Below are 13,957 nucleotides of genomic sequence, written 5' to 3'. Positions count from 1 at the left end.
TCTCTCTCTCTCTCTCTCTCTCTCTCTCTCTCTCTCTCTCTCTCTCTCTCTCTCTCTCTCTCTCTCTCTCTCTCTCTCTCTCTCTCTCTCTATATATTCCTGTAGCTAGAATTAATGATCAAATCGATCTCGGATGTGGTCGAATTTTCGGATCTACTGGACCTCCACGTATGTCGCTAATTTACTAATTGATTAGGGGATGCTTAATAATACAAGTTTGATTATATATGCCCGGTATATATCTTTGATTTTGGGCGGCGTCTTTTTTCTTCTTAATTATCGATCTAAAACAACTTCTCTCTTTGCAGACACTAGACTAGGGTGGGTATCTTACTTGTTGTTCCCATATCCATGTAGGGATTATGTCATTATTAGTTTTCATTATCATCGCGTATATATTATTAATCCGATCAAGTATAATATATTGGAACAAGAATGTGCTCACATATGTATATTCTTGTTAATCGAGAAAAGGAATAAAGCTCTATATTCCGTGACTATGTATATCACAAACTGAAAAATGATTTACGGATTCCATCATTGGCAAGTTGAAATATTTAAACGTAGAAAATAGAGAACACAATTGAGCTAATTAACTTGGAACAAATGAAAGCTTATTCGATTGTAATTAAGTAAAACATTTTCTAGAATTCTATATACGAGGAAGGAGCAAGTGGGGCACATGTTAAGGGTTCATGGGTTCCAGCACGCATGCTTAGACATGTACGCGGCATGTTCACCGTGTAGCAGCAACTTTTTCACTATTCTGGTATCACATATGGAACATAATAATATGAATTTCCGCGTACTGGTATTAAAGCTAAAGCATAAAAACCCCCCCGCAGACCCAGAAATATGTTAAACAAAAACGAAGCAGCAGAGAGATCGAATGCATGCAATGCAGAAGAGATAGAGAGCTTAAAAAGGGACGTAGTGTCCGTACATGAAGTTCCTTTAAGAAGAAAAAAGGAAGGTTTTCTTCGATGCATTTTTCGGGCCTTTGGGTCGCTGGCATGGCCGGCTTTAATTTATTACGTGCATATATACGCGCAGGGGGGAAGTAAATACGTACATTAATACGAGGTGCAGTGCAGCAGCTGGGCAATAAGGCAAGCAGCTGGGACTGGGAGGGAGATCCAGAGACAGCTGAGGTATCAGCAGCTGGCCGGGGGAGGGAATTAATTGAAGAAAAAGAAAATGATATTATTCGATTCTGCTTTGAATCACAGTTGTCAGAAATACTCGACACCCCTCTTTAATTTGCTACGTAGTACGTACGTACGTACGTACGCCTGGCCTGTTATTAATTACGCATTTTTTACCCAAGAGTAAATAATCTTCCTCCTTACCCATGTATATATGTACAATGTACGTATGGATATAAATCGATGTACATGCATGGTGCAGGATGCAGTACGTGTACGGATATCAGTACAGTTGCAACAATACTAGACAACTATATACGTACATAGAAATGACAACTATATATGTGAACGTACGTACGTAGACACGACAACTACTGCATGTATACGTATGTATGTGAAAGGTACGCACGATCAAGCTAGCTAGTTACAGAGACGTACACAGAGCCTGGATTAATGTAACCCACGCCGGATGTAGCCGTATGTTGGTAGATAGGGGTTGGTCTGGAAAGGCATACGTACAATTAAAGCATTGAAATGCCTCAACATGCATGCATGCATGCTTCTGGCTCTGGGCATCTGCATCAGATCAAAACCCTGAAGACTGTCTCTCTTGCTCTCCCCACACGCACCTTTGCTTCATTGTTAATCTGGTCAATACTACTGTATCCATCGGTCAATATCAATTCTTTTGAGCTGAAGTAATCGACCTGTACCGTTTGTCAGTTTGATCCAAAGGTGGGGGATGATCGATGGATCGGTCGGGTAGGTATTACGAATATTAATTGGGAAGCTAAAAATTAATAAAGACCTGCTGCCTGCATATATATTTTTCAGACGTACGTAAAAGGTTGTATTGACTATACAGTAAAAAGTAACAACAAGATCGAGCGTGATCGAATCCTCAGGCTTTAATTCTGTCCCAACGCATATCTACTTCTGTATGGACGATCAGTCTACCATTTCTGGTTGAACCAACAGAGGGCAAATAAAGCGGGAGTGGGATGGGATATCCTAGTCGAGGACTCGAGGAGATAAATAAGCCCCTCCTTATTGGGAGATGAGACTCTGAGAGAGAGCTAGAGCCTGAACCACTGTGCAAGATCATAACGTCAACCAAAATAATCCTCCTTTTCTATGCAAGCTTCCTTTGCTTTAGCGTTTAGCTTTTAGGACTTGTACCATTTGTCCCTTTGCTCCATTGGTGTCTATCGATTTTATTATCCTGTTTTTAATTGACCGGTAATTAAACATTCTTAATCTGCTTAACCCAACCAAACGTAAGCAAGATTACAATCATTCTCGGTTAAGAATGTCCTTATTTATTTTTATAGTGTGGATTTCTAATTTAAACTTATTTTTTAATCAAATTTTCAGACCTCCACCGTCTAGTCTTTAGTTACTAATGTATAGATCATCACTATAAATTTTCAGCCAATTTGATACTCGTTAATGCCCTCAAAATTGCATTTTTCTATTATAAACATGAACGGTTCAAGTTAGACAGAATTCAGTTCGTCCATTATTTTAATCGAGTTTGATTGCTTTAACGACTATCAAATTAGCTGAAAATTTACATAGATGATCTACACGTTAGTACCTACAGAGTATACGGTGGACATGTGAAATTTCGATTGAACAAGTATGTCCTTACAGAGAAAATTAATAGCTTGATTAATAGTAGTCTTTGCATTGGAATATCAATAATGGACAATCTTCCCGTTGTGAGGCTAGGGTATTGAGATGAGATGTGAGATTAGGGCTAGTGAGGCGGGAGAAGATAGAAGCACAGAACATGTCAACATGCATGTCATGGTGATCGAAAAGCCGGTGACTCTCATATAATGCATGCATGTGGGCAAATACTGGTTATCAATGTTTCTCCTGAGGTTCTTCAGTCCACAAAGGTGAGTTTTCACCAAGATGACGTGACAACTTCATAACCTCTTATTTCAGTCAAGTCCAAAAGTCCACTAACAATAGGTTTAAAACAAGATGTTATGATGCTATCACATCACCTTGGTGAAAACTCACCCGATGGACTGAAGAATTTCCGCTGTTTCTCATAATTTGTTAGGGTTATCCGAAACTTCCATACATCAAGAAACTAAGAAATCTGATTGTATATTTACATTAATACTTCTATTCTATATCATGCATCAGTTCATCACTTAACAAATTAATAAAACACAAGGTGATCGATAAATTAATGTTTATACGTTTTGGAAATATATCTAGGCTGGTACGGTGTTCTGTATCTAAAAACTTTTAATTGGTAAGGCAATATTCACCAACACATACTGTAAATTAAATAAAAAAGATGATACTGGCCGCCGGACAAGCATGCATTACTCTCGGAAGGGAGACACCGTCAAGTTCAGCTTATTGTGTATATAATGTAGGAAATGATTGGGAATTATAATTAAGCGCGCGGCGAATTAATATACGTGCCGCATGTAGGTTATTGAAGAAGGTAGAACATTATTAATTAGCGGAATGAGTGTATACAACTTATTTTCAGCATTAAGTAGTGATACGTTATAAAGGGGTCCCCGGCCGGAGGAGCGGCATGAACACATAAAATAAGTGCGGCAAAATTAGGTCAGCAAGTAATTGAAGCTAGCTGCAACTGTGTAAGTTGGACAAACATTTTCTGAGCTTCTGTACACAGAAGCAGATACCCAGCAGAGAGCTTAATCAATGGAGGAGGAGGAGGAGGAAGAAGGTGACGATGATGATGATGATGTATGTCGTCGTCGAGAGCAAAATCTGACGCAATATTTAATTGGCATCTGGCTTGCCTTTGGTATAAAATTACTGCTAATATAAATATGCGACTTTTGAGAGCTAATTAATAAGCTTTAGCTCCTTGAGCCGTTAAAGCAAACGACATGCATGACGGCTTTGCTCAGCCTTTGTTGCTCGCCCATGACGTTAGCCCGACGTTGACTGCTTTTTCTTCCCTTTGTTTCCTCGCCTACTGTTTGTCGTTTTTCACTTTCGACATCATCGATATGCTTTCTGCCTAACCTGATAGTATTGTTACTGTTAATTTGGTTTTAATTAAACCAAATTAAACAGTTTCTGGTATTAGGGGGCTTCAAATATCAATGCCCCTGTTTCTGTTACTGTTTAGGAACTTGAGCTAAGCTGTTAGTTTGAGCTAAGCACAAAAATGAATATCCAAAAACTATAACTAACATTTGTTTGTTTGTTTGTTTGGAAGAAAAGTCTCTCATAATTTTGTATATAGGGTGGTATCGATCTTGGTATTGGGATCTGTCGGTGGTTCTGTCTCAGTCTCACCTTATTCATGCCTAAGCCAGCTGCATCAGAATTCTTGTTCATGGCACACAGGGGGTATGTCTGTCTTCCTCTACGTACTTAACTCTTTTGTCTGGCTTCTTCATTGGCCACCAAGCTTACTTATTAACTCTTTTGTCTCGCTTCTTCATTGGCCTAGGGTTTGTCTGTCTTCCTTGCTCGCTTCTTCAGTGGCCTTACTTAGGTACCTTCAGCCTACATGGATTTTGCTTAATCTGTTTATCGACCCTGAAACTGATCGAAAACATAGATAATAATCATTTATACAGTAATTAATCTGCTCACAGAGTTTAGCAAATCAACCTTGTATATGGTCGTTAAATATCAAGTTTTGAGTTTAACATAATGTTTGTCTTTTGCATGTGTCTTTGCTTATGACCACAGAGGGTTGAATAACTTGAATTAGAGGATCGGAGAGACAGTGGTAGTTCCTACCATGGAAGTCGAACTATGTCAATTCATGTCTAACAAAACCTTGTCCATTTGTTTTAAACATGTATTCCATCAATTCGTATCAATTACTCTATATGTTTCTGGAACTAACCGAACTTGAAAATCGCACTTGAATTAGTGTATGTGATCGTCGTTTGATTTCATACAAAATTCCTTACTATAGCATAATACGGTTTTTTTTGTTCAAAATTGAATTTTCTTATTTTTTAACCAAATTTTTTGTATTATCAAATCATGACTTTAAAGTACTTCTCGAACTGATGGAACTCGAGAATCTCATTCGGATTAGTGTTATACTATGTTCTCTTGATTTGAGCAAAATCCCTTGTTACAGCACATGTACGGTTTTTTTAGGTGAAAATTGAAAGTTCTTATTTTTTAACCAAACTTTTTTTATTATCAAATCATGACTTTGAAGTACTTCTCGAACTGACGGAACTCAATAATCTCATTCAGATTAGTGTTAATGATGAAAATTTTCATCACTAACAATTATACAATGTTTGCTTGATTTTATGCAAAATCTCTTGTTATAGCACATGTACAGTTTTTTTGGTCAAAATTAAAGGTTGTTATTTTTTAACCAAATTTTTCCTATTATCAAATCATGTCTTCGAAGTATTTTTCGAACTGACGGAACTCGAAAATCTTATTAGGATTAGTGTATACGATCTTCGCTTGATTTGAGACAAAATCACTAATTGCTATAACACATGGTTTATTTTGTTTCAAAATTGAAGGTTCTTATTTTTTAACCAAACTTTTTCTATTATGAAATTAAGACTTTGAAGTACTTCTTGAACTGACGGAACTCGAAAATTTCATTCGGATTATAGTATAGTTGTATACGATTGTTGCTTGATTTCAATTCTGTTCCAAGTTAAGTTAGGGGTTGAAATTGTGATTGATGCCTTGATCTATGAGAGTGATGAGATATTCAAGTCTGGAAGGAATTACAAACTACGCATTTCCAAGCCAGCATGTGAAGTCCTATTCCTAACCAGGACAAGGAGATACTGTGAGGCGTGCGTTTGAATTGAATCTACAATGCTAATGTCTCCTTATCCGATGGAATTTAGCCAATACATGTGGATGTAGTCCTTTTTATTGGTTAACAAATCATTACCAAATATGGCTAAGAAATGGAAGTGGCTGATCAGTTTGACCGGATGGTCGAGGTTGGCCTACTTACCTACTACCATGATTCCAAAATATATCCAGGTGTTCCCATTTCCACATAGAAAAGCAAGCAAGGAAGATGATTCCACATTGGTAAAGCAAGGAAGATGAGACAGTCGACTAGACGTTAGACAATGGTGGCTCTCTTTCCGTTTCCGCCAGTGTATTTCGGATTTTCGAGCAAACATGGTCTCTCCACCGCCACCAACGTCCCATATACTTGATAAAATTTCTATAACAACAAAATATCACTTCTATATAATGAAATGAATCACAGATGGAATATAGGTCCACAAGAAACTACAGCAACTCTTGTCTAGTTAGGTCTTCTGTCTAAACTCACATCTATCTCAGGCGACTACATTATTATCCTATTCTCCGTTCAACAGGCAACGGAGCTTCTAAATCCACAAATTAATGACTTCCGAAAATACAAATTACAGACATTTACTATGTGCAAATCTAATTAGCTAGCTAGGTAATCAGAAGCACACAAGCAATCAAGTTCCCTCCCCAGGAAGAAAATGGAAACCTTCAAAACCTTTGTAACACCCAAGTGTTTATCTACTTCAGCAAGAGCCCTCCTTCCTTCTGAAACTGAGAATTTCATTGCCTAGACATTGGCGCCAATTGCATGGATGATTGTTGGCTGTAGAATTTACCATCTGATCCTTGGAAACTCTGATAAGGATTTGCCGGTGCCATCAAAGGTTGAAGACCATTCACTTGAGCTCCTCCTACTGGTGTATAACCAGGCACTGCTGATGTCTGCGGCTGGGCTATGCTATAAGTAAAAGATGGAGCCTGCAAATACTGGGATACTGGGTACTGTGATACTGGTGGTAACGGTGGCAATGGTGGAGGAGATGATGGGGGAGGTGGCGGCTCGGTAGGAGTATATTGTTGGCTGGTGGCAGACACATTGAGCTGGAGTGATTCAGAATGTGAGAAGGGAGAAGATGCAGATGGGTTAGGACTCCGGGGAACATAAGATGACAATTGGTCGTCACTATTGAGTTTAAGTCTCTTTTCAGATGGATAATCACCAGAAGACCCTTTAACTGGATTGCTGATAACACCCTCTGACGCCAGAGAGGAGAGGACATAAGAGAGCATCTGGGCTGAGTCTGTCGATGCGGTTAGCTTTGCTGCCACTGCAGCAGCTGCAGACTTGAGAGGATCTTCCTCCACCTGACCAGATTTTTCAGCAAAAGGGACCTGCTGTGTGTACATTACTGGAGCTGATTGCTCTCTACCCACCGCCATAAAGCTGTGAGGTGCTGCAGAGGTATGAGCTTCTTTTGAGCTCTGATCTATTGGCTGCAAATTATTGCTGCTACTCATTAACTGACGGCAGAAAGTACTGGCCTGTTCTGACTGTGACTGTGCCGCCTGGAAAACAATACATACAGTGCACCCACTTAGCAATGCAATGTAAACATATATGGTAAACTAACCTAAGGTCTTTATTTGCTAAAAATATGATACTTTACAGACAAATTCAATCTGATGGTTATTAGTTTAAAAAATATCCAAATAGTTGCATTACTTTTACACAAGTAGATTGACATGCATTACACACCTGAAGTTGATTTCGGAGTTGATCCAACTTGAATTCCTGATGACAAAACTATGTCAGCTCACAAAACAGTTAATGGCAATTTTAAGGTCTTCAATGTGACAAGAGCCAGTAGACTAACCTGCTCTTGCAGAGCCTCTTTCAGATGAGACACAAGAGTAGCTCTCGATGATTCCACTGCAGTTAGTTGATCAATACAGTCCCTCAGAATAGCATGCTGCCCATGCACTTCCTCTGCAAATGCAGCTCCTTGAAATTGCCGTAGTCAAAACAGGAAATTAGAACAACAAACTTCCAGATGCCAATTCAAGTACAGTTGTATTAATTATTATACAAGACAAACAACTTTTAAAGAAAAAAAAAATGGAAAACAAATCCAAAAGATAGTTAAATCACACCATACATAGACTAAATTATGAACTTGACTTGTTTGTATTTGTGATTTGAACATACAATCCCCCTCTTTATAGAAGTGCAGATTTAGACTCTTTTTAAAATAGCATGCAAGTGATAAAAACATTTCCAATTGCAGGATGTTTCGCATTGAGACATCACGCATCCGTGTTGCTCCAGCTGCAATCTATATGACTATATGATAAATTATGCTTAAGTTTGTAACCACAAAACATGCTATGACAATAAAACATATGAACAAACAACAAAAATCAACCTACGAATCTATACAGAACAGCCTATACCATACATGGAAAGTGAGAAAATAACCATGATATGATACTTTTTCATTGGTTGCAAACGGGTGTTCCAAACCACTAAATACCAAAACTTCCACTTCTTAGTTCAAATTCCAAAATAAAACTCATCTCCAGATTCACCATGAGCTCTCTGATCCCCAGTACCCCACCCCAAACATGTCTTCCAGATAGCTAACCCAGTTTTCAATATACCATAATTGTTCATATATGTTCCTGGTAAGTAGCAAGCTTCGCAAACATAATACTACACACACTTCAAGTACATGCCATTAAATTTTATATTGGCCACTATTATGTCGGTTCACCTACTACTCCAGCTCTTTCCTCCCAAGATTGCACCCCAAAAAAGTCGATCTCATTGATCAACTCTTTTCCCTCTTCGAATAAGTTTAGAGAAGGTATGTTTGCTAAGAGATTGTTTCATATTACTAAATACTGTATAACCCGATTGAGTGAAACTAACTAATTACAATTTTACTTTCCACTTAATGCGCAATAATTAATCAAAAACACAGATGCACAAACATAAATCTACAAATTCTAAAAGTTTCTCATGAAGATACAGGGGCGGGAAATACCTGAATTGAAATCACCAGCAACTTCCTTGTCTGCTTTCTCAAGACAGTTGATAGCATTCTTACATTTTCTCAAGATAGTGTCTTCATCCGTCTGGCCATAAATAGCTTGGTAATCGGAAACTATCTTGTCCAATGAAGTTCCAGCAGGCTGTTATACAAAAATTAGAGATCAAATAAAAAACTGCAGCAAAATGCTTAACCAAAGAAACAAGTGTGCAATCTAAATTACCGGTCTAACCACCAAATGCTTCCCATTTCTATTATTATTTTCCACCTGCCTTCCTACAAATTCTTCCTTTAGAATTTGGCCACGAGAACCAAACACTTTTCTTTCTTCCCAAATATTAATCTACAAGAGAAAATACAACAACATCAGCATATCCTCATTCTGAATTTTTGAAGTAAAATGGAGTGAAGACGAAAAGTCTAAACAAAAAAAAAAACAATATTTTCTACATCATTAAATTCTATTTTGCTCAAGCCTTCCATCAAGTGGTTTAAGATAAACAGTCTGCACAGTGATATACCAGTCGTTGTGCTGCATTTTTTCCAAATTCATCTCCATTCTGAATTACATCACGAAGAGCATCTGGAAGAACCTTCCAGAACTCACCAACAAACTCTGCACCTTTTCTCCTACTGTTCTGTAAAATATCATTTGCAAGATACAGAAAAGCCAATCTTTGTTCGCGCGGAGAAGAATGAAATTGCCTGGCCCAAGTTTCAACAACTTGCCTTGCTTTATTCATATGGAAAATGCACCAATGTGACAAAGCTTAATTTGAATTAAGGAAACCCACCAATTGAAGCCACAAAGTAACTGACACCAAAACTAACGACAATCATTGCAACATATGTGAAAAGAATCAGAAATGCAAAAGCTCAAGTTGGGAAACAAGAATTGCTAGTTTTGAAAATATCAACAGAGAAATCAACTAAAGTACAGAGTAACAGCTAAAGAAACTCAAAACCAGACTAGGAAAATTTATTGAAATTGTTGATTGCTAATGGTTTGCAAAACCCCCTTTAACAATCCTCATAGAAACACGAAAATTCCAAAGTTACATAGGAGATTTCAAAAAACAAAAGGGTGATAGTTTGTTCCACGAGACCCTGACACACTAGTTAAGTCGGAATAAGCAGAAAATATCTAAATTTAAACCTATAAAATTAGAATGCTAAAGTAGACAATGCTTTGCATATGATTCATCAGAAGGATACTCTCTATGCTCGCTTGCGAGCTGTTGAGCTTGGCTAGCTTCTCCACTAAAATCTGAGGATTGAATGCGCTTCCCATGGCTCCAGCAAGAGTTGGCCAAGCTAACGATTGCAGTTCAGAGCTTTACAATGAGAAACCTTCATCAAACAGCAAAACAATTAATTTCCACCTGTGGTAAGATGAAGAGGAACAATACTGTAAAGTTTAGCATCACTTGAACTAATAAACTATGTATCTGAAATTGGATCTTACATGCCTTTAAAAAGCCTAGAAGATATGACACCTAAGAACATTATGCAAAGACAAGAAAACACAATATTTTCGTTCTAAGTGGATATTTAAGTACCAAAGTTTCAAAATTTGGAACACAGATTTCCAGTCAATTTTCAGACGTCTCTCCACACGACCACACATAAACCACCCAAAAATTTCCTGAATTTAATCCCGTTTGCAGACCTGATAGATTATCCACTGTCATTCTACACTCCAAGAACAATGTCATTGAAACGCCTTCAACTATGCAAAGTTTTGTAGAGCCAAAGACAAACAAACCCAATTCACAGACTTCTAAAATTTTCAAAACCAATGCGCAACCTACAAACCTCAACTGTTTCAATTGTTTATAGCAGTTTCCGTCTCATGAATTTAAACATACTGAATGTAATACTCTAATAAAGGTAAAAAAAACAATCAATCCCAAACTACCTGGACATAGTAAGCCATAACAGCTATTCGAATTTGAAGCAGACAAAATTTTCAGATAACAAAACAAAGAGAGAGTTAAAATTAAGAGAAACAGAAAACAGAAGCAGTAAGAATTAGAAGCCCTAAAGCTGTTGAGGGGTGACCTCACCTGTTTGTGGTAGCTCGCAGGAGGACTTGTACCATGGAATCAATGTTGGGTGTCTTGAAAGTAGGGTTTGGTACCAAATTGAGTTCGGTGTCGGACTCGGATTCTCTCCCAAACCACGGAGACAAAAGATTCCAAGTCTAACGGGGTTGTTCCTTTGAGTTTGGGGCTTCTCCGCTAATCGGCTTTAGATATTACAGAGCGGTCGGTGTTCAAATTCCTAAATTATCCTTTACAAGTTTGGGTAATTTAGGAATTTGTTCCTTTGGCATTGTCTTTAGCGATGTTCCGTGAGAGAGAAGTCCCTACACAAGTCCATCTAATTCAGTCCAACTACTTTGGACTGTAACCACTTGAGTTTGTCTTAGGTTCAAAGTGCATGTAGACTGTAGAGCATTCTTCAAGTATATGTTTCTTCCAAACGTGAAACATGGCGCCATGTATCACATAAGTACTGTGACAATGCCATTCTGGATCCTCTAAGAGATTGATTGCCAAGTTCGCTTTCCTATATTGCCTAGGAACATTTTGATAGCTCTAACATTGATAGTTTGAATCTGTGTTATTTTTGTAATGGACAAAACATAAGTAGACGGAACAAATACCAGGACTTTTATTTTTAGCACCCACGAAGAACAATCATTAATTTCATGGACATAACAGTAGTCCATGAGAAACAATCACATTACAAGTAGCAGTGAATCACGAAAATTAATAGCTTACATAGGGAAAAAAAAAAAGACACTTGTTGCTGCTGATCTAGATATTCATCAGTTCTTGAAAGACATCCATGGCAGAAGCTGGAAGACCCAAAAGCACGTTTATGTTTTTCTTCTCTGTCCCATTGGACAGGAATAAGATCACCTCTTTCTCCGGCAAAGCCACTGGACCTGAGAGTATAGGCTCTCCCCAACCAAAGTCAGTGGTGTAAAACGAAAGTCGAGACCAAGTTGTGATCAAAAGAGTGGATGCCAGAGAAGGTCTAGCTCTCGTCGCTTCGAAATAGTCTATGGCTGATCTCATGTAACCGTCAGTGACCATCTTGATGGCATCTTGAACAAGCCCGACCGCATGTGACAGTGGCTTTTCCAGCAGCTCACCTGCTTCACAGATTGAATTTGTTAACACAATGCCATTCCCAAAGTATCCTTTTGGGAGTGGTGGGTTGAACTTAGGCCTCCCATCAACAGCAAACAAGAGTTTGATCTGTTGTTCAGGCAAGAGTCTGAGTGCTCTAGTCCGAGCTTTCCACACAAATGCCGAGAGGGCTTCAAATGTAGAGCACTTGTCAAGAGCACCATCTTCCCTGGCTTTAGCTTTCAGCTTTTCGAGCTTCTCAGTGTCAAAACAGAAGGACCTATACAGCATCTTGTCCTCATCAACTTCAGAAGAGTTACAGCTAGAATTGCCATCAATAAGCTCGGAGAATTCTTGGTGCAGGTGATCTATCTTAGGTGGGTTTCGTGCTTTGAGTATGCTTCTGTCTAAAAATGGAGCAACTTGTAATGGCAAACCTCTCGCAGTTTGTCCCCATGAGTTCACAAACTCCATAGCCCCAATGCCATCAAACATACAGTGGTTCATGCACAGGCCAAGAGAAAACCCTCCACATTTGAATTTTGTCACCTAAAATGTCATAAGAAATAAGTTACCAAGTTTTGTATTTTGGTGAATAGTAATGATCCAGTGTGTTGAGGTAGAGGGTTGCATACCTGGGCAACAAGAGGAGGCACTTCTAGTATGTTCTTGGCCCCAGGAATGTCATAGACCAGCTTTCCAAGAGTCTCTGGATCAGGCTTTGTTATGTCTCCAATATCTTCTATTGTACAATCTGCTTCTGCCTCCACGAAAACAGCTCCTTCTCCGGTACAATCTACAATGAGCTTTCCTTCCGAGCTGATTGCGAGGCGCCCGGCAAGTGGATAATAGTGGACAAGAACCTTTTTGAGAGCATCCTTGATCACTTCCCCTGCCTTGCTATTATCTTTCTCATCTGACTTGAAGCAATATATAGTTCGAACAATGACCGCAATGTTTTGGTCGAGGTTGGAGAGGAAGTACAAACCCTTGTCTGTCTCTTCTGCAGGGGAAACCAGAGTTGGCTCCCCTTGCTTCACTCTGAGTTGGAACACATTCCCATTGGAGTTGTTCATTGAAGCAGACTCACCAGCTTCCACAACCTGAACCACAATGTAAACAAAGTTGAGAACAAAAGGCAAGATTGGTAAGAATCAGAAGCTCGATGGATAAGTGGAATGGAAAAAATGCAATATGTTTGACTTATGAATATTAACATGCATCTTTTGCTTTTGAGAAAACAAACCATGTTTGCAGGAGAAGAAGACAGTTCTCAAAATAACTGAAGGGAATGCTTAGATCTCAATTAAGAAGCTGTAATATAGAAAGTGAATGGCTGGGACCTCCTTATAATGTAGATGTGTTACTTACCTGAGACGATTAATATAATGTGAAAGGGATGGGTAGTTGTGTCTGATATCTGAAATCAGATAGCTCATATATGACACAAATGATTTTGGGTAATACGGAGTTGCAGATGTTCTTGTATTGGGGTGGTGTTTATTGGACACAGTCTTCCATTACATATAACTTGTTAGTATATTACTGAAAATGGGTGGGAGTAGGTTACTGGTACTCTGACCTAACCTACCAGACTGAGAATCCATTATGGGTGAGGTTGGCCTCCAAAACTTGCTTACTTGGTTTAACAAGATATAACCATGATTCAATGATTCATATACTGATGAATACGGAAACGCCAATTTCTGGTAATCATCTAGGTCCAGAAAGTGATAAAGAAAAAAGTGAAAACAGAGCGAACTTTGTCTCGTTAAGTATTAGGTTGATCTTAAACGGATTCAGTCACTGTCTCACTGACATGCATGAAGGAGACATATCTGGC

The 13,957-nt window shown here is 38.6% G+C and overlaps 2 protein-coding genes across 3 annotated transcripts; both read right to left on the bottom strand.

Annotated features, from left to right (window-relative positions):
- Window positions 1-6,332: 6,332 nt before the first annotated feature.
- LOC101295255 lies at window positions 6,333-11,100 on the bottom strand. The gene is made up of 8 exons (XM_004304489.1): window positions 11,041-11,100; window positions 10,190-10,324; window positions 9,496-9,743; window positions 9,198-9,317; window positions 8,969-9,116; window positions 7,799-7,926; window positions 7,681-7,716; window positions 6,333-7,490 (listed from the first exon to the last, which is right to left on the bottom strand). The coding sequence occupies exons 2-8, from the start codon at window positions 10,263-10,265 to the stop codon at window positions 6,705-6,707; spliced, it is 1,542 nt and encodes a 513-aa protein (XP_004304537.1). The 5' UTR covers window positions 10,266-10,324; window positions 11,041-11,100; the 3' UTR covers window positions 6,333-6,704.
- A 581-nt stretch (window positions 11,101-11,681) lies between these two features.
- LOC101294781 (omega-hydroxypalmitate O-feruloyl transferase-like) lies at window positions 11,682-13,432 on the bottom strand. 2 transcript variants are annotated; one of them, XM_004304487.1, is made up of 3 exons: window positions 13,361-13,432; window positions 12,750-13,217; window positions 11,682-12,663 (listed from the first exon to the last, which is right to left on the bottom strand). In XM_004304487.1, exons 1-3 carry the CDS (start codon window positions 13,361-13,363, stop codon window positions 11,797-11,799), a joined length of 1,338 nt encoding a protein of 445 aa, XP_004304535.1. In that variant the 5' UTR covers window positions 13,364-13,432; the 3' UTR covers window positions 11,682-11,796. The 2 variants fall into 2 exon arrangements, with proteins under 2 accessions (XP_004304535.1, XP_004304536.1); XM_004304488.1 differs by lacking the exon at window positions 13,361-13,432 and having other exon boundaries at window positions 12,750-13,314.
- Window positions 13,433-13,957: the final 525 nt, after the last annotated feature.

The sequence above is a fragment of the Fragaria vesca genome, linkage group LG6 (genome assembly GCF_000184155.1).
Source record: "Fragaria vesca subsp. vesca linkage group LG6, FraVesHawaii_1.0, whole genome shotgun sequence".
Taxonomy (NCBI): Eukaryota; Viridiplantae; Streptophyta; class Magnoliopsida; order Rosales; family Rosaceae; genus Fragaria; species Fragaria vesca.
Note: the sequence above shows the minus strand (reverse complement) of the source record. Positions and strands in the feature narration are given on the sequence as shown.